The 24530-nt window shown below is 41.7% G+C and overlaps 1 protein-coding gene across 1 annotated transcript in view; it reads left to right on the plus strand.

The window, feature by feature from the left end:
• LOC117346133 (low-density lipoprotein receptor-related protein 2-like) overlaps positions 1-24530 on the plus strand; it is a 266925-nt gene that overhangs the window by 221662 nt on the left and 20733 nt on the right. Inside the window, exons 27-28 of the mRNA XM_033915540.1 lie at positions 5143-5343; positions 19201-19741. Coding sequence (XP_033771431.1) covers positions 5143-5343; positions 19201-19741 — 742 coding nt within the window. The remainder of the gene's footprint in view (positions 1-5142; positions 5344-19200; positions 19742-24530) is intronic.

Genomic DNA, 24530 nt, shown 5'->3' on the forward strand with positions numbered 1-24530 from the left:
GGATTTCCCCAATGAATATGCATTGAAAGCAGTGCATGCAAATAGATCTCATGCATATTCATTGGGGACACAACATTGAAATCATCAGCACAGTGTGTGACAGCCTCAAAGAAAGCGAACATCATTTGGGTATCATCAAAAAGGGTATCACGGCCAGGACGAAGGAAGTCATTTTGCTGCTGTATCGGGCAATGGTGCGCCCACATCTGGAGTACTGTGTCCAGTACTGGTCGCCGTACCTCAAAAAGGACATGGCGGTACTTGAGGGAGTCCAGAGAAGAACGACAAAACTGATAAAAGGTATGGAAAACTTCTCATACGCTGACAGATTGGAAATGCTGGGGCTATTCTCCCTGGAAAAGCGGAGACTTGGAGGAGACCTGATAGAAACCTTCAAAATCATGAAGGGCATAGAGAAGGTAGACAGGGACAAATTCTTCAGGCTGTGGGGAGTCACAAGTACAAGGGGGCACTCGGAGAAATTGAAAAAGGACAGGTTTAGAACAAATGCTAGGAAGTTCTTTTTCACTCAGAGGGTGGTGGACACATGGAATGCGCTCTCGGAGGCTGTGATAGGCCAGAGCACGCTACAGGGGTTCAAGGAGGGTCTAGATAGGTTCCTAAAAGAAAAGGGGATTGAGGGGTACAGATAGAAGTGGAGGTAGGTTACAGGAATAGTCAGAAACCACTTCACAGGTCGTGGACCGCTGGGCACGATGGACCTCTGGTCTGACCCAGTGGAGGCAACGTCTTATATTCTTAAATCCTGAAAACCGATTGGATTCCGGCCCTTGAGGACTTGAGTTGCCCACCCCTGCTCTAACTGCATTCAAATATTATAGGATGGAGGCATAACTTAAATTGCAAACTAAATATAGTGTGCTTCAGGACTTTGGGTCTTTTTTAATGCTGTTTAGATCTTAGTGTTACCAATTAAGATTCATCCTACCGCCTAACAAATCTAATGAACACATTGTCAGTTCTCTATTGGAGTACAGGGGTACTGTTTATTTAAAACAGCTGATATTCAGTTTGGAAGACAGTATGGAAATATGTATGACCTTTTGACATCCCTGTGCTGCCTGCAGAAAGTCTAGAAGCCTGAGTTTAATTGCCACTAGGTGGCATTGAGCTGCTTCTTTAAACCACTCCAACTTTGCTGTGAAGAAAACTCATCCTTGAGGAAAGGGTCCTTCTAGGGCTTAATCTGATTCTTTACAGTTGCAAATTGCAGATGCACATAGCTTCCCTTCACTGGAGACAAAACCCTGTTTTGAATTCAAAAGTCAATACTTAAGAGATTAAAGCTTGGGGCTTTTGCCACAGACAGGGAAAAGAGGCAGCCTAAATAGATCATGTGGTCTAGAGCTTGCCATCCTATTTTTCTACAAAGAAAATAACTAGTTCTATATCCTGGAGGCAGTTACAATACTTCATGGATACAGTGGAGTTAAGCTTTATTCCCTAACTGCTTGTCTAAGGATATGCTAGTACTTCTCAACATACCAAACAGAAATAAGGCTGCCAACTGGACCCAGGTTTGCCTGATTGGGGTCATTTATTCCCGGGTTTACCTCATTTGTATGTAGGAATTTGTAGCCTTGCTTTTCTTGGGGAATAAAATGGGGCAATCTGATCAGTCCCTGCAATGGGGTTAACCAGGATTGAATCTGGATCCGTTTGACACCCTCAAACGGGAGGTTACACAAGCCCAAGCAAAGCTGGAATAGTGAATAGGGGGAGAGACCACTGATCCCTAGACTGTTCATTAAACAGCTGCATTATTCAGCAGTAACTCAACTTGGTATTCAGCACAAAGCCAGTCAATCCTAGTTTTGGGAACACTTTGTGGGGGTGAGTGGAGATGAGAACCTGCAGAACATTCTACACATACACACTAGGCCAGGGTTGGCAGGCACCTGCACTGAATATTATCTAGATAGCAGTGACAACCCTAGTATCAGCACTTAAAGGACAGGTCAGCAGGCTTAGATTGAGGTATAGTCCCGAGAGATGTGGAGTGATTATGTGAAATAGTAAAACTTTCTCACAAATAGGTGTCTTGATCAGATGACTCGTTGCTACATCAAAGGCAGACAACACACAAATCATTTAACAATGCTTTAATTTAAATCCAACATCAGCTTCTGCTGTTTTTAATTGCTGAATTTGCCAGTTATCTAAGATGTGGTAGTCTTTTCATATATTGATAGCATTTTATAGATACTGTTCATCTAGATCAGGGGTGTCAAAGTCCCTCCTCGAGGGCCGCAATCCAGTCAGGTTTTCAGGATTTTCCCAATGAAGATGCATGAGATCTATTTGCATGCACTGCTTTCATTGTATGCTAATAGATCTCATGCATCTTCATTGGGGAAATCCTGAAAACACAACTGGATTGCTAAGAAGAAAAAATTTAAATTTAAATTGAATCAGGTTGGGCAGACTGGATGGACCTTTCGGGTCTTTATCTGCCGTCATCTACTATGTTACTATGATCAAAATTTGTCCTTGCCCTAGCCCAGGGGTAGGCAATTCCAGTCCTTGAGAGCCAGGTCAGGTTTTCAGGATATCTACATTGAATATGTATGAGATGGATTTGCATGCACTGCCTCCTTGAGAAGCAAATCTATCTCATGCATATTTATTGTGGATATCCTGAAAACCTGACCTGGCTCCAGCTCTCGAGGACCAGAATTGCCTACCCTTGCCCTAGGCAGCGGCATAGCAAGGGTGACCAGCACCTGGGGTGGTGGTGCCCCTTGATGAGGCTCTTTTGAACCTGGGTGTGGCAGCCTATTAAAAATGGACAGCTATGTGGTGGAATGGGCAAGCATGAAAAATAAAATAGCCATTATTTTCTTTCCATTGCTCTGGATTTACTAGTCAGGGTTTTGGTTATAAGATAAGAGCAAAGGAGGAGGGTTAAAATGGCTAGATAAAATTACAATTGGAGAAGCCAGAACACAAACCAGATAAACAAGCAGGGGATAATATATTGACCTAAATATGTGTTTTGTGCTGAGGTCACTGGAAACAGGAGTGGGCCTTCTCTCATGTCACTAGAATTAATATATAAGCTCTGTTGAAGACCAGAGAAGATACACACAGGCTGTAGCTTAGTTTTATGAAGTCCCATTGTTTCAATGTGTCCAGTCTCCAGAGACCTGCAGAACAGATAAGGTTTGGCTTTTGACCTGGTTGCTATAGAGATGGACTTTTCTTCTTACTACAGAAATTACATTCAAGGGGAGGGGGTTTCCCTCTCCTTTTTTGCAGGGTAAAGTTAGACATGCTAATTGGATATACAAAATGATGAATTAAATTTTAGTAAACTAATAAAGTAGGGACTTTCATATTTAAGGGTTCATATTGAAATATAATTACCTCTAACAATTGTACTGGAGGAGTCATATAGGAAAAAGTAGGGTATGTGGGAGTGGATTGGCCACTCCCCTTTTCTTTCACTGAGACACAGGATTTTCAGTGCATGCTCTTAAATGACTCAGTAATATGGGAGCAATAGTAACTCTTAGAGAAATGATTTAAAGCTGTGTGAATGGATAATTTTTCCTCTAAGTATATTATATTGTAATACTTTTTCCTGGTTTCTTCTGTACCTTTTCTTTATTAGATAAGCTAGTATTAAAATGTAACTTTAGAATCTGTGTGTGAGGGGACGGACAAGCACCTTATATGGTATCAAGTATTCATGACCAATTAGATGCAGGCAGTAAAATGTCGTCATGTATTAGGTATATTTAAGTGAACCTAGCAGAACAGAATTTTGAGGGCGTTATGTCAGGGAAGTTGCATTTACACTCTCTGACTTGTAATGTTCCTCCATTGTACAAATGAATGCCTTGAAACAGGACAGTATGTTGAATTTTAATATAACAAGATTTTATCTGGAATATTTGTACAATTATCATCATTTCAGTGCACCTATGGGCAGGGTAGAACCAAAACTCTGCTCACCCTTCCCTGTACTTTCTAACAATGGCACAATCAGCGACAAACTTGCTGCTTGCATAGACTTCAGCGATGCTCTGTCACTTCTTCCCGGAAGTGACAGAGAGAGTGCTGATGCCAACGTGGGCAGCAATTTAATTGCTGCTCACGCCAAGTTAAAGTACAAGGAAGGGGCACAGGCACGCAACAAGGGGAGTGGGAAGGAGAGGAGGGGTGCCAGTGCCCTGAGGAAGACCGCGCCCAGGGCAGACCACCCCCTTACTACGCCACTGGCCCTATCCGTGCAGGTTTCTCTCCCTGTCATTCTCTACTTTGAATATTTAACCAGCTCAATCTATCCCTCCACAACCCAGATGTGCTGTTTTTAAGATTGAGTGGGCACCAACTTCCAAAAATGCCACTCTTACTGCCTAGCTTGCTACAATGTTCTGAAAAATTATTTTGGCAGTTGCTGGAAGGCCCACATGTAGCACATTATCCATCACTTTACACACAAAATCTGGACAATTATCCAAAGAACATGTTCTCAATCAGCAACAAATGTTTAAGGCATCACAATGTATTATAACATTGGTTCTGTCAGGTTTATGCCCCCCCCCCCCAATGGATATTAAGGAACCTGGTGTATGCATGGGCTAGGACCTTGGTTTTAATGCATTCCTGGCTGTCTCTTCCAGTGGTTCTCAAAGAATAAGTGAATACTGAAGGTGTCTAGTAATGTATTATACTGTAGTTAAGTTACTACTTTCTCATTGACTTCGGTAACAGCCAAGCTTTTCTCCACCATATTCTGCTACACTTTAATCCCAACCCCCAAATTTTGGTTTTTGTTCAATAAAGCAACAGTTCACTTTGTCACCTTGCCACCTTCATGAAAGGTAGACTTGAGCAGTTGGCTTTCAACTATATTTATTCCATTTTCAATACCGTTCTCCCAGGGGAGCTCAGAACAGTTTACATGAATTTATTCAGGTACTCGAGCATTTTTCCCTGTCTGTCCCGGTGGGCTCACAATCCGGGGGCAATGGGGGACCAAGCAGTGCGGGTTTGAACCCACAATCTGTATTGCTAACACTGAATTTCTTTTTACACTATGAACTACGTTGTACTTCTGTTCTATCACATCGGTGTGAGACTTGATTGTTTGCAACTTTTTTTTTTTCTTTTAAGATTATGCATGAAGTTTTGCAACCCCAAGCAACCAATCCTTGTCCCAATCTTGGCTGCTCCCACTTGTGCCTGTTAGGCCCGGGACTGAAGGGAAGCTGCTGGTGCCCAGCTGGACTTCATCTGTTGGATGACAGAAGGCGCTGTGTATCTCCTAAGGATTCTGCTTTTATGTATCTGGTGTCGTCAACAATTATCACCCAGGTACTCCTACTTGTAGTCAGATGCTGAACTAGTACAGAGGATAACTTTTGCTGCAAATAGTATTTCTCACTACTTAAATTGTGGGTCAGTGAAAATGTGTGTAATCCCACCCACTGAATCCTTTCTACTTGGATTTAGACTAGGATCTAATGAGTATAAACTGAAATCCTTAAGATGCTCCTGTTTTTAATGCAAAATTTGAAGCAAAAAGGACTGAAGGAACAACATACAACTTGCAATAAACTCCACTCCAGTAAAGTAGAAAATCATAATACATCCACTTCTCTAAAGAAGGAAAAAAGCCTCGGATGGTCAGGAGTGAGCTATAGTAGTGCTGATCTACTCCAAACCAGCCATCCCTGGCAAAAAAACAGCACCTTGGATGCACTTAAGTATTGGAAACAGTCAATGAACAATACTTATCTGAGCAGTAGAACAGCATTATGTTCCCCCCATTGGTTGCCATTGTTTCAGGGCTCAAAATGACACCGCTTCAGGGCAGAGGATCCAAAGGTGCATAAAGCACTCCAAGCTCGACGCCAGAGTTACTGCTGCAATGGTGCTGCAGCCTTCTTGAATACCAGCCACCTTGTACACTGCGGTGCCATTGCAGCAGTAACTCTGATATCGATCTGGGAGTGCTTTATGCACCTTTAGATCCTTTGCCCAGAAGCAGTGTCATTTTGAGCTCTGAAATAATGATTCTGTTACCTATAAAAATCAGCACTGACTAGTGTGATGATAAGCATAATTCTACAGTATAAGTTGTATACACTTTATAGAATCCTACTTAATGCCAGTATGCGTCCTAACTTTTGGGTGCACCCATTTTAAGCCAAGGAAATGCCTGCATCCTAAGTTGTGCACACATCGGTACATAGGTGAAAATTGCACATAACTCTGTGCCCACAATCTGCCTCTAAATGCACCCCCCTCTTAAATACACATGCGGGACATGATGCATGACGCTTTATACTATGCACCTACCAAGTTGAGTAATTTCAACTAACTTCAGTTATCAGTTAATTGCCATTTAGGCCTATTTTGTACATGAACATCAGTTACACACACAATTGTAGGCACCATATACAGAACTTGGGGTATGTTCTTAACAGCAGTTGATCACACCTGGTTTCTCATCAAACACCTGCTTTAGTGCTACACCCTCTTGGGATTACTATCCTCCTCTTGTGCAACAGGACTGGTAGGCTTGATAAGCAAGTAAACCCTCCACTCTGAAGGTTGTAGAGAACCCACTCTTGTTTTCATGCTGGAACTCTCATTGCTCTAAGATGAACTCCACCCACTCGGTCTTATTCGCTACAAGTGTGGAGTAGGGTGCCTGTCTGTTCTGCTAGTTTAATTTTTATTAATTTTCAGGTTTATTCAGTTGGAGGCTTTAGGTATCCTCTGCAGCATCAGTCACCCTGGGCATCTCTGGCTGCGAGAAGATACTCTCAGGGCTGAGGTCTGCATCCACAGGCACATGCCTTGCATGATTCCTGTGTGGCCAGTCTGCATCAGTAGTTCTCAGAGCTCTGGGTCCATACCCATGAGCAATCTCACCCCAGGTTTGTTTGCAGTAGGTTTGATTGCAGACTGATTGGATCCTGTGACGGTTTTATCCAGGTACAGGGGTGATTGCATTCCTCCCCCTGCATTCCTCCCCCCTATAACATCGTACAGCTCCGTTGGGTATTTTAGGGTCTAGTTCCACATCTGGGACTGGACAGCAGTCTGAAGAAACAAGCTATCTGTTGTACTTATTTATTTATTCAATTTTCTATACCATTCTCCCAAGGGAGTTCAGAACGGTTTACATGAATTTATTCAGGTACTCTAGCATTTTACCTGTTTGTCCCAGTGGGCTCACAATCTATCTAATGTACCTGGGGCAATGGGGGAATTTAGTGACTTGCCCAAGGTCACAAGGAGCAGCATGGGTTTGAACCCACATCCTCAGGGTGCTGAGGCTATAGCTTTAATCACTGCACCACACTCTCCCCTTGAGGCTTATCTGAGGCAGAAATCTTCTCACCTCTGATCAGAGGTTTCCCTATGCAGCTCCAGCACAGAAGCATGACAGTGAGTAAGGCTATCTAAGCCTATAAGGAAATATCTGGGGTGGGGGAGGGGTCTTAAGTCATTTTTTTTTTTTTTTTTAAGTTTGAGGTTAGGAATCAGGTGCCCCACCTCCCAAACCCCTTTCCTGCATTTGAGTTTGTATTTTTTTTCCACAGGCCATTATAGGCGCTAGAATTGCTATTGCGGCAGCCATCTTGGATTTCCCATTTGTTTTGGGGGGTTTTTTTTTGCTTTTTTTTAAAGCCATCCCTTAAATTTGACATAAAACAGTACAGATGGATGATGCAGGTGGAGATCATTCAGATTCATGCCAGATTTGCAGTGGATGCCTATCTGGAGTGGGGGTCACTGTTCCATGTGCCACACAGCGTGGCAGGAGTTTCAGGCTTCACCTCTCCTTATGATTTTGGTGGCTTAGGAGCTTAGAGCATTTTCGTTGCCAGAAATTCTCAAGGACATATGGAACCACAGGATACTTTGTCAGCAAAAGACAATTTGAGATTGCACTTGGACTGAAAGTGGCAGCAGCAGTCTTGGGCTAAGCTAGACTCAGATTCAGAAAACAATGTTAATTCCCAGTTTCCTCTTGGAGGGAAATATGTTGCAGATGCTCTTTGGCCTATTCAGGGTCCTTAGCAAGGTCTTGGCTTATACCATCTCCACCTGCAGAATGCTCTGGAATAGGCAGTAAGTGTTGCTCAGCCTTTATGGCAACCCTGAGCAAACTCCCCTTTGGAAGGCCAGTTGCTCTTTGGCAAGGGCCTGAATGATATGGCTAGTGTGGTGGATTGCAAGTCCAAATCCTTACCAGGTCACATACCCCAGAATGTGAGGGGGACAGATAGGGGAAATTTTTCATGGCTCCAGGTAGTTTTGCCAGTATTTGGGAACATTCTCCAGTCAGAGACAAGGTTTGGGAGCACCAGACATCCCCAAGCGTCCGGATCCCATTCCTCCTGTGGCTTCCAAGAAACAACAATGATGCCAGGACTGTGGTAGTTCCCCCAGGGCAGAGTACTGGCAGGCTTGGACACAGATCTTGGGTGTTGGAGGTCATGCAGGAGGGTTAAAAGCCTAGAATTCTACAACCCCTCTCAGACCTTTCTCGCATAACTGGCAGGGAAGCTGGAAAAGGTGGACCAGGTGCAGGCGATGGTTCAGAGGCTCATAGCTGTAGGAGCTATAGAGCCTGTACTGCAAGGAGATTGGGGCTTGGGCAGACACTCCATATACTTCATTGTTCTCAGAAGACTGGAGACCAATTCTGGATCTAAAGTCGGTCAATGTAGCCCTCAAGATTCCCCACTTCCTCATGGAAACAGTGCAGTTGGTCATTGCCTCAGTTACGTTGGGAATACCTTGCCTCTCTAGATCTAACAAAGGCATACTTGTATATTCCCATCTTTTTGGCTAACAAAAGTTCTTGAGGTTCCATATTCTGGACAAGCATTTCCAATTCTCTGCTCTTCCCTTTAGCCTAGCAATAGCACCACCTCCACAAGGAAGGAATTCAGGTGTATCCTTATCTGGACAATTGGTTAAAGCTCCCTCGAGGGACAAGAGTGATGTTGGATCAAGTGGTCTTGCTCCTACAGATGTTAAGCTGGGTAGTCAAACTTCAAGAAGTCACTAGAATAATTGGAAAATTTTTTTTGAGACAGCATAGAATGGTCTTTCTCTTGGAGGCATGCAAAACACTTTGTAAAGCAAATTTAGGAGATTTACTGCTTGTCAGCCCCCACAGCTTGGCAGTATCTTCAACTGCTGGAATACATGGTAGTAACAGATGTGGTGCCCTGGGCAAGAACACACTTGCTCCTTCTTTCAGAAATTGCTCATTTCAAGGTGGTCTCCTCAATCAAACGCCCTGCATATCTCACTGACATGCTTGGGCAATTATGCCAAAGTCTATTCAGCTGAGGCACTCATTGTGAGGGATGTCTGCTGAAAGGTCAGTGGTATCTCAGAGGAAGTGGTCGATCAACCACTTGGAGCTGAGAGCGATATGGTTAGCTCTGTGAGCCCTGGGCAGTGCTCTGGAAGGAAAGGCAGTCTGAGTCCTTGGACAACACATCCGCATTAGCCTAGTTAAAAAGGCAGGAGGCACCAGGTGTGCACTGCTGAGCTTGGAAGCCCACATTTTTGGTGTGTGGAAGCCCATCTCTTAGCCATCTCAGTGGCTCACATAGCTGGTGGAGAATGTGCAGGAAGACATCTAAGTTGGTAAACCTTGGATTCCAGGGAGTGGTCTCTCGGAGGGCCTTCAACAGCATAGTCAGGCACTGGGGGCACCTGATATTCAACATCATGGCCTTAGACTTCAACTAAAAGGTGGCTGGCTTGTTCAGCCAAAGGTACAAGCCCAGAAGCATCAGGTTAAACACTCTGGTCCAAACCTGGCCTGCAGTGGAGCTGCTATGTATGCTCCTTCATGGCCAATGATAGGTAGAGTGCTTTGGATGGATCAGAACACACCCAGGTCGAGTGATCCTGATAGCTCCAGATTGGCTGAGGTGACCATTGTGTGTGAAAGATGAGGTGTTTGTCATCCAAATCTTCACAGGGTCTCATCACCCTGTAGGATTCAGAGCACTTTGGTCTTATGGCATGGCTTTTCTGTGCAAAGCCTAGGCTGTAAAGGCTATTCAAGTAAGATTGACACATTCCTGAGGTCTAAGAAGTGGTCCACATTAGCAGCCTATGCAAAATCCTGTAAGTGTGCCCAGAATTAATGAATGAAATTGCTCTGACCTGTTGACCACACAGTATCGGTGGTCCTGTATTTCCTGCAAGAAGGTCTGAAGAAAGGCCTGGCATTTGACTCAAGGTACAGATAGCCAGACTTTACTGCTTCAGAGCATAGTTCCAGAAGGGACACCAACATGCACTTATGTTTCCAGATTTTTGAAGGGAGCCTGTGTTAATCCTCCAGTGCACCAGCCCTTTCCATCTTGGGATCTTAATCTGGTTCTGTGGGCCCTTGCAAAGCCTCATGAGCCTTTGGAAGAGGTATCCCTGATAGATCTGATGGTTAAGACCAGTTTTCTTAGTAGCTGTAATATCTGCATAAAGTGTCAAGCTGCAGGCCTTGTCCTGCAGGGAACCCTTTCTTTGACTTCAGAGGTTAGTGTCTCAATTTGGTTCCTTCCTACTGAAGGTTGAGGCCAATTTTCACATAAACCAAGAGGTCCACCTCCCATCCTTCATACCTATGGGAGTGAAGAAGGCAGAGTGTTAAAATTTCTGGATGTATGAAGAATTTTGCTTGATCTGAAGGTCACCAAATTCCAGCTATCTGATCCTTTACACTTACGAATACAGCTCTCCCTCCAGATTTGCAGTTTCACTACTCATGAATTCAGCTATTTGCAATTTTTTTGCAGGCTGCCCAAACCTCCCCGGACCTTACCTGGTGGTCTAGCGGTGACGTGGGGCAGGGGCGATCTTCCTATGCTCCTGCCCTGTGCAGAGCTGTCATCAAAATGGCTACCATGAGTTCCCGTTGATGGCTCAGCATGGGGCAGGAGCATAGGAAGATCGCTCCTGCACCGCATCACCGTTAGACCACTAGGTAAGGTCGGGGATACTGGAGGGAGGTGGGGGTGGGTCAGAGCTGGCCCAAAAAAATTATTTGTGATTTTTCCATATTTGCAGGTCGGCTCTGCACCTAACCCCCGCAAATACAGAGAGAGAAGTGTACAGCATGTTGGGGAAGACTGGCATCTAAAGTGACTATCCAGATGGATTAGGATGGCAATATCTTCCACTTATATTGGAAGCGAAAAGTCATCTCCAGTGGCACTGAAGGCATACTCTACTCGTAGCAATGTCACCTAGGTAGTCTAGAGCAGCCTCTCCTGCAGAGATTTGCAGGGCATCCACTTGGTCTAACCTTAACAAGCTTACCAAGTTTTACAGGGCGAGTGTTGCGGCCGTGCCGACCACTGCCTTTGGATCCTCCCATGCAGGCAGCAGGCTCATCTATCCCACCTTAGGAACCTGGGACTGCTGATAATCCCACTGGTCAAGACGCGCAGTCCTGTTGCACAAGACAGAAAGATTTAGGTTCATACCTTGCTAATCTTTGTTATAAACAGCAATGATAGTCTTGACACTCACCCTGTCAGATGTATACTAGCCTGCATTCTGTTACAAGATATGCCTGCATAGTCAATGTCTTGTTTCTATCTCCTAGAAGAAACAAGAAGCGCTGTGGGGTGATCTATGCCAAGATGGTAGTCTTGCTCCCCACAGCAAAGGACCTTGGTACCACAAAAGTCAATGGGTAAAGAAATCAAAAAGTGGAACCAAGTCCTGGACTTTCAGGAGTTAAAATATCAACATTTATTGGTGTTAAAAAATATACAATGTCATAAAATGTCATAAAAATCAGACAGATGCCAACAGTTATAGGACACAAAAATAGTGCTATATGTAAGATAAACAGACCCTACACGGTCCGTGTTGCAGTAAAGAATTGTCTTCCTCAGGGGTCCTTAGCACAGTAGGCTGGAGGTAAAGCAGCCAATTGCATCATGGACTGTACTGTAGGATGAATCTTCTGACAGCACAATGTCAGCCAAGTAGTCTGTAAAACTCGAGCTATCTATCTGATTTTTATATTTTGATACTGTATTTTTTAACACCAATAAACGTTGACATTTTAACTCCTGAAAGTCCAGGACTTGGTTCCACTTTTTGCTTTCTTCACTTGTTTCTATCTCCTGCCTGGTAGGGGTCAGGAATGAATAGGAATTCACTCACAAGAGGCTCATTTTAAATCCTGAACACTAGAACTAGTTTGTTTCCGCTTTGTCAGTAGTGGTTTAAAAGTGTTTAATGCTTGTATTTGGAGCAGATCAGACTTGTGTTGTTTTGGGGAGCTCCCGCACTCCTCTTATGTTTAGACTCTAGGAGTCACTAGAAGCTTTGGTTTTGACTGAGGAAGTGGCGCTCATCCCAGAGTGATGGGAGGTGGAGCATGAAAACAGGGCTCTCTACAACCCTCGTAGCTGAGGGTTTTACCCACTAGTCAAAACTACAAGAAAGCTTAGCAAGGTAAGATAAGAACCTAATCTTTCCTTAGAACAGAACCTACTTATCACTTACAAAAAAAGCATCCCTTAAAGCTTACCTGTTTACTCAAGCTTTTCAGCAAAACTGGTCCTCAAACTTTTTGTATTGATTTTTGCCTGCTGTGCATAAGAACATAAGCATTATCATACTAGGACAGACAAAAGTCCAAGCCCAGTATCCTGTCTACAACAGTGGTCAATCCAGGTTATCTGGCAAGATCCCAAAAGAGAAACTTATGCTGCTTATCCTGGAAATAAGCAGTGGATTTTTCTTAAGTCCTAAACCACATCCCAACCTTGTTTAAACCCTGATAAGCTAACTGCTTTCACAAAATTCCAGAGTATAATTGCATGGTAGTGAAGAAATATCTCCAGCTTGTTTCAAACTTTTTACTAGGGCTAGGGGGTGTGCAATGAAACTCTACGGAAAGAGTAAACAAGGAATTCATTTACAGTACCAGTATTTTATAGACTCATCTCACCTCAGCTGTCTCTCTAAGCCAGGGGTGGGCAACTCCGGTCCTCGAGGTTTTCAGGGGTGGGCAACTCGGTCTAGTCGGGTTTTCAGGATTTCCCAAATAAATATGCATTGAAAGCAGTGCATGCAAATAGATTACATTACATTAGTGTTTTTTGTTGTTTTTTTTCATTCAGTGTTAGTCTTCATGGATTTCTTGAATCTCATGCATATTCAATGGGGAAATCCTGAAAACCCGACTGGATTCAGGCTGTCGGACAGGAGTTGCCCACCCCTGCTCTAAGCTGAACTCGAGCTGCTTTAGTTTCTCAGAAGTTGCCTCATCCACTTCACCACTTACTACCTTTCCCTTCTCTGTATCTTTTTCTAATTCCACTAAAATCCTTTTTTTTAATGTGGTGAACAAAATTGCACAATTTGTGATGCAGTCACACCATAGAGCAATTACAAATCCTTAAAATTCTTCCCTCCCTCCCCCCCAAAAAATATATATTTTCTTATGTTCTATTAACTTAGCTGCTGCTGCACACTGAGCAGAGGGTTTCAATGCATTAACAATGATGATCCTTTTTCTTGGGCATTACTTCTAATGTGAAATCTTGCACCATGTAGTGGGTTCCTCTTTCCCACACACATCACTTTGCACTTAATCTTAAACATCCATCTGCCATTTGGATGCCCAGTCCTCTAAGGCCCTCTTGTGATTTTAACAATTTTGAATAACTCAACAGCAAATTTAATTGCCTCACTAAGCAAATTTAATTACCTCACTACCTCCCATCTGTAGATTGTATAAATGTTAAAAGCAGGTCTCGGGACATACAAATCCTTATCCCTTGGAGAGTAGGGTTATATCATGGGATTCCCCAGAGGTCTAACACCTTTTTGTAGTTACACAACCACACTCAAAACAGTTATATAGAAACATGATGGCAGATAAAGGCCAAATGGCCCATCCAGTCTGCTCATCCACAGTAACCATTATCTCTTAACTAGTTCATAATCGACAATAGAAATTACCTCCTATCCCATCACTTCCATTTTCCTCAGGAGTCTTTCATGAGTGCTTAATGCCTTTTGAAAATCTGGATACACAATATTGATTGGCTCATGTTTAGCCACACATTTTGTTCACCCCATAAAGAAATGGAGATTGAGGCAAGGTTTTCCTTGACCAAATCCATGTTGGCTTTTTCATTAATCCAGGCTTTTTCATTAATCCAGGCTTTCTCATTAATCCATGCTCATGTTTATGCTCTGTAGTTTTATTTTTTATAATAATTTCTACCATTTTGCCTGGCACTGATTGTCAGGCTCACCAGTCTAGCTTCCCACATCACCTCTAGAACTTTTTTTTTTAATTTGCCATTACATGGACACCCTCCAATCTTCTGGTATTATGCTGGATTATAAAGATAAATGAAATTGCAGAGCTATAAGTACTCTTGTGTGTGTGTGTATATATAGCATCTGGCCCAGGCATTTGCTGCTGTTCAGTTTGTCAAATTGTCCCATTGCATCTTCCAGGGTTAGATTGTTTTTCTCTGACTAATTGGCTTTGAACACCATTTCTGGCACTGGTATCTCCCACTTCTCTGAAGACTGAAAGAATTCATTTAGGGCTAATTTGTCAAACTTAGGCACACAAAGTACCATGGTTTTCTATGGTACTTTGTGTGTCTTAAGTGCTTTGAAAATGAGTTTCTTAATCTCTCACTATGGCCTTGTCTTCTCTAAGTGCCTCTTACTCCTCGATCATTTAGCTCTCCAACTGATTCTTTTACTGGATTCTTACTTCTAATATACTTAATATTTTATGCCTCCAAAGCAGTCTTTTCAGGGTCTTTGCCGCCATTGTCAGCGCTTTGCATTTGACTTGCTGTTTTTTATTTTACATAAGAACATAAGAATAGCTTTTCTGGGTCAGACCAATGGTCCATCTAGCCCAGTAGCCTGTCTTCATTGTTATCAATCTAGGTCAATAGTACCTGGCAAAAAACCCAGATCGTAACAATATTCCATGCTACCGATCAAGGGCAAGCAGCGGGTTCCCCCACGTCTCTCAATAAGACTATGGACTTTTCCTCCAGGAAATTTGTTCAAACCTTTCTTAAAACCAGCTACATTAACCGCTCTGACCACGTCCTCTGGCAATGCATTCCAGAGCTTAACTGTTCTGAGTGGAAAAAATATTACTTTCCTATTGGTTTTAAAAGTATTTCCCTGTAACTTCGAGTGTTCCTTAGTCTTTGTAATTTTTGACGGAATAAAAAATCGATCCACTTAGACCATTCTACACCACTCTGGATTTTGTAGACTTCAAATCATCTCCCCTCAGCTGTCTGTTTTAAAAGCTGAAGAGCCCTAACCGCTTTAGTTTTTTCTCATATGAGTAATTCAATCCCTTTTATCTTGGTCGCTGTTTGAACCTTTTCTAGTTCCACTATCTTTTTTTTTTTTTTCTCCCCCCCCCCCATTCTTTATTCATTTTAAAAGCCAACACACAGTGCAACAGATTTACAAACAATTGGTATAATAATAAGCACTCTTTACATACAATCATAATAAGATATGTACTTATCACTCCCCCATCCCTCCCATCCACCTTTCCTGGATGTGTATAACACTCATTCAGAAATGAAAGGGTAGTAAATTTTGTTAATGGATCCCAAACCTCTTTGAATTTATTAGTGTCCCAATTGTAACGAGTTCATACATTCAAACTTATAAAATTGGCATAAGGTTTCTCACCAAAAGTTGTTTATTCTATCCCAATTTTTCCAGTTTTTCGTGATTAGCTGCACAGCAACTCCTGTCATAAGAAGTAATCTATTCTTAGTTGCATTGATTGGACTCTTGGGCATTAATAGTGTTCCAAACAATACTACGACATATGACAGTGAGACTTCCAATATCATATTGATTTGACCCCATATGGATCTCCAAAATCTAAGTATCGAGGGATAATAGAACAACAATATCAAGATGACAATGCCAGCATCTATTAGACTTAGAACTATCTAACTTTTGCAAACGAACAGGGATCCAGAAAATTCTATATAACAGAAAAAAACCAAGTCTGTTTCATAGATGCTGACACTGTACATTTCATCCTCCCAAGTCCGAATCTGTGGCCATTGAGTAGCAGAAATAGGCTGCATTGTCTCAATGCTCCAAATGTCCCTTAGGCTTGTTTTTGGTTTCTTATTCAAGTATTCTGATATTAATTTATACCACTTGGCGGCCTGATGCCCTAGCAAATCTGTCTGGAAGCATAGGCCCGGCAAGCTATACTGATTATTTAAATTCTGCCAATTGGGGAACCCCTTCTGAATGGCCTGCTTCAACTACAACCACTTATATGCTTAAGACTTTGCAATGCCGAATGATTGTTGCAGTTGTAAAAAATCAAGCATTTTCCCACTTGATAACACATCTAAAGTACGTATACCTGCCTGCAGCCAATGCTTCCAGAGGATCTTAGATTCGCCAATTTGAATCTTGGAGTTCAACCATAAGGATTGACATGGATTATTGTACTGGTATAGATGTTAAAATGTTAATGAATTTTAATGTTTCCCAAGTGGCACAAAGAATACTATTGTCCTTGTAGATTTGGGGCAGCTTGATACTCAAAATATGGCTTAATCATAATGGGTATCCAATATACACAACTGGGTAAATTCCAAAAAAAGGAGATTTGTTCCCAAATGACCATAAACAGGCAAAAAACTAGTAAAGGAACAAGCTACTTTAAATACCCTTTTTAAACGAGAGTGGCGCTCAGAATCCAAGATGGAGTAAAAAACTTCAAATTGGGGTGCAAACCCCTAAAATGCGTTTTTTATAGAATCAATCATTGCACCATTTTGAGTGAAAAGGTAATAGAAAGTGCTTATTGAAAAACACTCTTGCTTTAAATGTCCAATAAATGTCCAATAAAGTGAAAATGTTCCAACTATTATATAAGTTCAACTACATGAGTTCAAATCAGAACTTATCTTAATGGTTCAGATAGCGTTGACCCGGCGAGGTTCTGACGCGTTTCGCCAATCCTGGCTGCCTCAGAGAACCTACTGCACTGCTAGTGAACTACTGCTTAGTTTAAAGGTGCTTCTTTATCTAAACAAAGTAACAAAAACAGAAAATGATGCTGGTTTGTAACAAACATTCATAGTGAAACAATTTTACAGCTACTAAACAACTCTCATGACGCTGACAGCAGGGTACCTGGTACAAAGGAACTTCTTTTACATTTCCTGTGACGTGGGAACTCAGCTGAGCTCCCTGTATTTGTATAATGACGATGTGTCAATCACCTAATGAAGAAACGCCCACCACTCTACTTCTTTGTTTAACCCTTTGGGAGACACAGTTTGCCAGTGAAATATCCACCTTTGTTCTTGTTTCCACAACCAAGCTTGTACATTGCCTCCCCTATCCAGGTGAGCCACTTCCAAAACAACAAAGCGAAGATCTTGCAATTGATGTGGGGTGACATGCCAGTGTTGTACCAGGGGGCCCCCCATATCACCCCTCCTGATTTTGCTCAAGTATTCAGTAATACGAGTTTTGATTCTCCTAGTGGTGTGCCCAATGTAGAGCATGCTGCAAGGGCACATAATCATATAGACTACCCCCTGAGTATCGCAATCAGTATACTGCTGAAAAGTATGCATCTTAGGTAAAGTGGGATGTTTGATACATGTGGTTTCTAAAGTGTAACAACAAATGCTACAGTGACCACATTTAAAATGACCTACAGGATGCACAAGTGAACTGGTTGATGTACTGACAAACTGAGAGGAGGTCATGCGGTCACGCAGATTTCTGCCTCTAGAATATGCAAACAAAGGAGGTTGTTCAAGGCTTTTGTGAACTTGTAAGATGTGCCAATGTGTATTGATGATCTTCTTAATGGCAAATGCTTTGTAAGAATAAGGAAGTGTGCATACCATCCGGGCTTCTGCTTGGTCAGATTTAGGCTGTAACAAATAAGTACGATGGGCATATAAAGCCCTTTTATATGCCTTTTTGATGATGCTGTGGGGGTATCCACGTTCCACAAACCGTTGCCACATATCATGAGCACGGGTCTTGTACTCAGCTTTATTGCTACATAAGCGTCTTAGCCACAAAAATTGACCCACAGGTAAATTATCTCTGAGGTGGCGAGGATGATAACTGGTGTAGTGAAGCAAATTGTTTCTATCAGTGTTCTTCCGATAGATCGTGGTTTCAAAAGAACCATGGTGCAAAGAGATAAGAATATCAAGAAATGCAATCTGAGTGTCTGACGTAACTGCGGTAAACTGTAAATGTGAATTGCACAAGTTAAGCCACTGTAAAAATTGATGAAAGACTTCCAGGGTATTGATCCAAACTAAAAAAATGTCATCTATGTATCTTTTCCACACATAAATGTCATAATGGGGACATAAGTTGCAATTCTAAAATAAGCCAGTCCGGAAGATGCTCCATGAGTTCAGGAAGGATCCAGTACATACCCTAATACATAATGAAGCTTGATCAATAAAAATTTGGAAAATTTACCTCCCCCCCTTGCTGATTGTGGTTTTTGCAAAGATACTAAAGCTATTCTAGCAGATTTACCCAGCCAAATAAATTTTGTAAGGATCCCATTCAATTTTTTATAAAAGGACTCTTGAAAATAAACCGGCAACATACTCATTTGATAGCAGACTACAGGCAAAATCATCATTTTGATGGTCTGGACTCTTCCCCACCAAGAAAGATGTAAAGGGTTCCAATGCTCACACATTTCTTTGACTTTCAGCAATAAAGATTTTTCATTTACTGTCATCGTATCTTCCAATGTTTGAATCATGACACCCAAATATTTTATACCCTCTTCCTTCCAAAGGAATGGGAATGTATCAAATAAGCCTTGTACACATGCACATTTAATGGAAGAACCTCTGATTTGCTCCAATTTATTTTGTAACCATAAAATTTGCCAAATTGACCAATCATGCATACCCTCGTTTTGGTTTTCTCTGAGCCATTAAGATGCATTTTTTTTCCTTTTTCTTGTATTTTTGTTTTTAACCTTTTTTTCCCCTATTATAAATAATATAAATCGATAAGATGTTTGAGGCATATAAAAATTTGACCTTGATAAAGCAGAATGTACTAATACTTATAGTAGCTTTGTTTAGTGGTTTATTTTCATTTTGTATAAACTGTCCTTTATTCTAGGTATACTTGAAGAATCTACCTTCAGCAGTTCAGAAAACTGTACCAGAACACAGTAACTTAACTTTAACCGATATGCATGAGCTTGCATCCATAGACTACGTAGTGCAGGATAGGCTGCTATATTTTTCAGTTGCTGATGGCAGCTACATAGGACTGTCAGAAATTAAAGATGCCGGCTCTCTATCTTGGAGAAGAGTACCTGCTGTGGAGGATAATGTGATATCTTTCTCAGTGGATTGGATGAGCGGAAACATTTACTGGATTACGAACAGGGAGCCAAGCATTCACGTTACATCTTCAAATGGCCTTAGCATTGTGCTGGTCAGTGAGGGACTCTATAATCCATCCTCACTTGCACTCCATCTTCCTACTAGTGTCATGTGCTATACCGATTTGGGCACAGAGGACCAAAAGATTGAACCAAAGATAGAATGCTCATCCATGGATGGAAGCAAAAGAAGGGTGCTGCAGATGAAAGTCCATGTACCAGTTGGATTAGTGTTTACAAGTTCAGGCACTCGGCTATACTGGGCTGACCAGAGTGAGTATACTTAATGTATGCAAGTGTGTACATAGTTGTCTGTATGTCTTCTAGTATTCATGCTATACTGGGAATGAACCAATATCCTGTTTGGCTGTACTTGTAATCTAGATGACTGGTCTCTGGCAGGATTCTCCCCCTCCCCCCCCCCAAAAAAAAAAAAAGTAAGATTCCTCAATTTATCTCAGGGATTTGCAAAGACTTTGTGCCCCAGCCATACAATGGCATGGAGATTATTTTCCTTCAAGAATGTCAAAAAAATCCCTTTTTTTAACCCAAGTATATGTACCACGTCCCATTTTTGTTTATTCTTTCAAAAAGGTACAAGACTAGGACTGACATATTAAAGAACTTGTTTGCCCATTCCACTCTTGCTGTCCCTTTTCCAAACTGAAGAGCACTGACATGTTTAGCCTTTCCTCATGGCAGAATTCGAAAAGGTACAATTGACAAAGAGATGGAATGATTCTCATCTTTTTGAGATAAAGTGGAATAGAGGCAAATATAGTTGTTCTGTAGTCCTTTCCTAATGTTCAACTTGACCATGATCAAACCTAAATCCTTTTCTAGGCTAGCAATTCCTAATGTTGAACTTAGCCCTAAATATAGTCATGTAATGTTAATTTCCAGTATGCATTACTTTGTCCATATTTAAATTTCATCTTACATTTGGATTTATGGTCATCTAGTTTCTTGACAATATTACAATTTCTCAGTCCATATGAAATTTAACAACTTTACTTATCTAAAGTTCTGATTGCTTATTGATTACATACATACAAATGGGAAGCAGCAATACCAGTACAGATCCTTGTTCCACTATTCACTGTCCTCCATTCCATAATCCAAATTGGAATTGGCTCACACTCTTTATTCTCCTGAGGGGAATGTTTGAAATAAGAAATGTTTTAAATAATGGACATCAGTATGAGCCCTTCAAATTGAACACGAGGGATTGTGGGCTCAGGCAGTAACTCATAGGTGACCAGCACCAGACATAAGTCTAAATAAGAACTGCCTCGTACATCATTTAGTCCTATTTTTTTTTTTTATATATATATCAGATATTATGAATTGTCATAAGAGAATATAAACTTTAAAGGGGCCAAGCATTGTTCTTGACTCAACGTATGAACTGCATACCTATTCACTTATTTATTGAATCACAAACGTTGTATTAACTTTTGCATGAATTTTTATTATCAGTTTCAGAATGCAACCTATCCAGTAGTACTATGAAATTTTATTGAAATATAAGAATTCTTATGAAATATATGGAAGTGTCACAGACTATTGCACCATTTTAGTATGAATTTTTTTGTCAGGATTTGCATTTGCACTTTAAGAACTCTAAGAACTTTAAGCACTTTAACACTGACATTTTGGGAGCTTATTTATCTATTCTTATTATACTTATTATTTTTTTTTCAATTGTTCCCTTTCCTCTGGTGTGAATGTTTGAAAAAGATTTACATTATCTGATATATAAAAAATAGGACTAAATGATGTACGATCAACACCAACCCAACAGAAGAAACGGACCAGCTCATGAGCTCCTGGATCAAGGATAGTACCAACATATTAAACGAGATCGCCCCCATTAAAACACGCAGAATAAGAACCTCAAACAAAGAGGGCTGGTTCGACTCAGAACTGCTGCTTTTAAAGAAGGACCTCAGAAAAGCAGAAAGAGCATGGCAAAAATCTGGTACCCTAGAACATAGACTGGCCTGGAGACTAAAACTAAAAAATTACAAAAACCTCATTAATGAAAAAAGAAAAAACTTCTACTCCCACAAAATTGGTAACATAAAAACCAACAGTAGTAACCTCTTCAAATTGGTTAATGACCTATATAACATCGAGACCTTTACAAACACACAAGAAGAATCCACTTTAACCGCCAACACCCTTGCAGACTTCTTCAACACCAAGATTCAAAAATTAAGATTAACACTACCTACCAGGCCCAACCCACTCGAGTTGTTCCCCATTCTCCTGGACCCGGACATATCGAACCCAGACACAGGAACTAGAACAGACCTAAGTTGGAAACAATTCGCAACAATCGACTGGCATACATTTAATACCTACTACAACAAATACACACACTCCTTCTGCAAACTGGACACATGCCCACCAAACATCAAGAAAGCCGCCCCACCCCACTTCAAAGCAAACATGATGATCTGGGTCAATTCACTTTTATCCACAGGAAACTTCCCGTTAGAGCATGGTCATATTATGATCACCCCAATTATAAAAAATGCGAAAGAACCATCAAACTCCCCTGCTAATTATAGACCAATTGCTAGCATCCCCCTATTTACCAAAATAGCAGAAGGGATGGTAAAGGCGGAACTCGTTGCATATCTTGAAAAATTCAACATCCTAAGCGACAATCAATCAGGTTTCCGCGCAGACCATAGCACTGAAACCATCATAGCCTCCCTTCTCGACCACCTCCACACCCTCTTTAGCCAGGGCTCAAGCGCCCTGATTATACAACTTGATCTGAGCAGTGCCTTCGACCTGGTCGACCACTCCATTCTCCTTGAATGCCTGGCCCACATCGGCATCTCTGACCAGGTCCTCAACTGGTTCCAGGGGTTCCTAAGAAATAGATCCTACACAGTGCTCAAGAACAACTTGTTCTCATATAGTTGGGACAATACCTGTGGGGTCCCCCAGGGCTCCCCCCTGTCACCCACCCTGTTCAATATCTACCTGGCCTCCCTAGGGAACCTTCTACACAACCTCAAACTCAAATCTTTCATTTATGCAGACGACATCACAATAGCCATCCCACTAACCAATTTCTCACAAGAACGACTCAACTACATTACAAACATTCTCAACCAGATCGAACTCTGGATGTTATCTTTTAGACTGAAACTCAATCCCGACAAATCAAAATTCTTCCTAGCCACCCCCAAGGACAAAATCAAGGACACTTCAATTCAACTAAAAGGACAAACTTTCCCCCTCGAGCCCACGCTAAAGATACTGGGAGTCACTCTGGACAAAAATCTATCCTTAGAAAACCACACCGATCTCATGGTCAGGAAAAGCTTCTCCGTACTGTGGAAACTCCGCACCATAAAAAAATACTTTGACGACACCTCTTTTCGCCTACTTGTACAATCCTCCATACTCAGCATCCTTGACTACTGCAACATCATATACCTCAACGCCACAAAGAAAACCACCATGAGACTAAAAATAATCCAAAATACCGCAGTGCGTCTCATCTTCAGCCTAAAGAAATGGGAACACATCACCCCCTTCTACCACCAACTTCACTGGCTGCCATTTGAATCTAGAGTCCTCTTTAAATTTGCATGCTTCTGCTACAAATCGATAAATGGTTCAGCACCAAGTTACATCAACTCTCACTTTAGCCTCTACAACACAAACAAGAAATCCCGCAGAATTCAGCTGTTCGCCTTCCCGTCTCTAAAACTCTGCCACCTTAAAAGATTCCTAGACAAAACCTTCGCCTTCCAAGCAGCAAAGCTCAACCCATGGCTTGCACAAATGATACTCGAGGCCCCCACTTACCTAGGCTTCAGAAAATCACTCAAAACCTACCTATTCGGCAAACAAGACCCCTAACAACCCCCCCCCGCTTACATTACTACACGCCCCCCCACCCACCCATCGCTCTTCTCCTCCCCTAATTGCTCCCCTCTCCCCTAGCTCCCCTCCGCCAGTCATCCTCTGTTAAGTTCGATTAACACTGCTTATATCCGATAAACTATTTATATCGGATAAATTATCTTTACATGATAAAATGCTGTAAACCCCGCTTTAACATTTGTTTCTATCTGATAAATTGTGTATTGCTGATAAATTGTTTAAAATTTTTCAAACTGTTTGTAAATCTGCGTGTTAACGCAGATACTACTGTAACTGATGTAAACCGCCTAGAACTCTCCGGGTATGGCGGTATATAAGAATAAAATTATTATTATTATTATTACGAGGCAGTTCTTATTTAGACTTATGTCTGGTGCTGGTCACCTATGAGTTACTGCCTGAGCCCACAATCCCTTGAGTTCAATTTGAAGGGCTCGTACTGATGTCCATTATTTAAAACATTTCTTATTTCAAACATTCCCCCCAGGAGAATAAGAGTGTGAGCCAATTCCAATTTGGATTATAGATTGGACTGTATTGGCAGCAACAGTGTCCGAAGGGTTTTACTCTTTGAGCTCCATTCCATATTTTTTTTTTCACCAAACCTTTCCAATTCACTACTTTTCAAAATCAATTTTATAGATAGATTTCCCATGGTGGTGGTCTCCATTGTCTAAATCTAAAGGGGGAATTTTGATAGCATAGATTGTAGAAAAATGTCCAGGGCACAATTAAAACAGGTGTAGCCCCAAATGTTCAAAATGCCAAAAAGGTGCCCAAACTAACCAGATTACCACTGGAGGGATGAAAGCATTACCCCCCTCCCCCAAGCACTCTCCCTGCCCCCCTACCATGGTCACCGAGTTCTTCCCACTCCCATCCTACCCCACCCCCCAAAAAAAACCCAAAATGAAACAGTATGTCTGCCTGTATGATGGCTTCAGATGTTATGACCAGTTCTAATACAGCAGCAAGCAGGTTCCTGGAGTAGCCTATAGAGTAGCCTATAGAGTAGGCATCTTGCCCATATCCCACTCTTAACTATACTATGGTGATTGTGAGCCCTCCAAAACCCACTGTATCTATAGTATATAGGTGATACCTACAGGCATAAGGGCTATTAGTGTGGTACACACTTGGATCCAGTGGG

The sequence above is a fragment of the Geotrypetes seraphini genome, chromosome 1 (genome assembly GCF_902459505.1).
Source record: "Geotrypetes seraphini chromosome 1, aGeoSer1.1, whole genome shotgun sequence".
Classification (NCBI taxonomy): domain Eukaryota; kingdom Metazoa; phylum Chordata; class Amphibia; order Gymnophiona; family Dermophiidae; genus Geotrypetes; species Geotrypetes seraphini.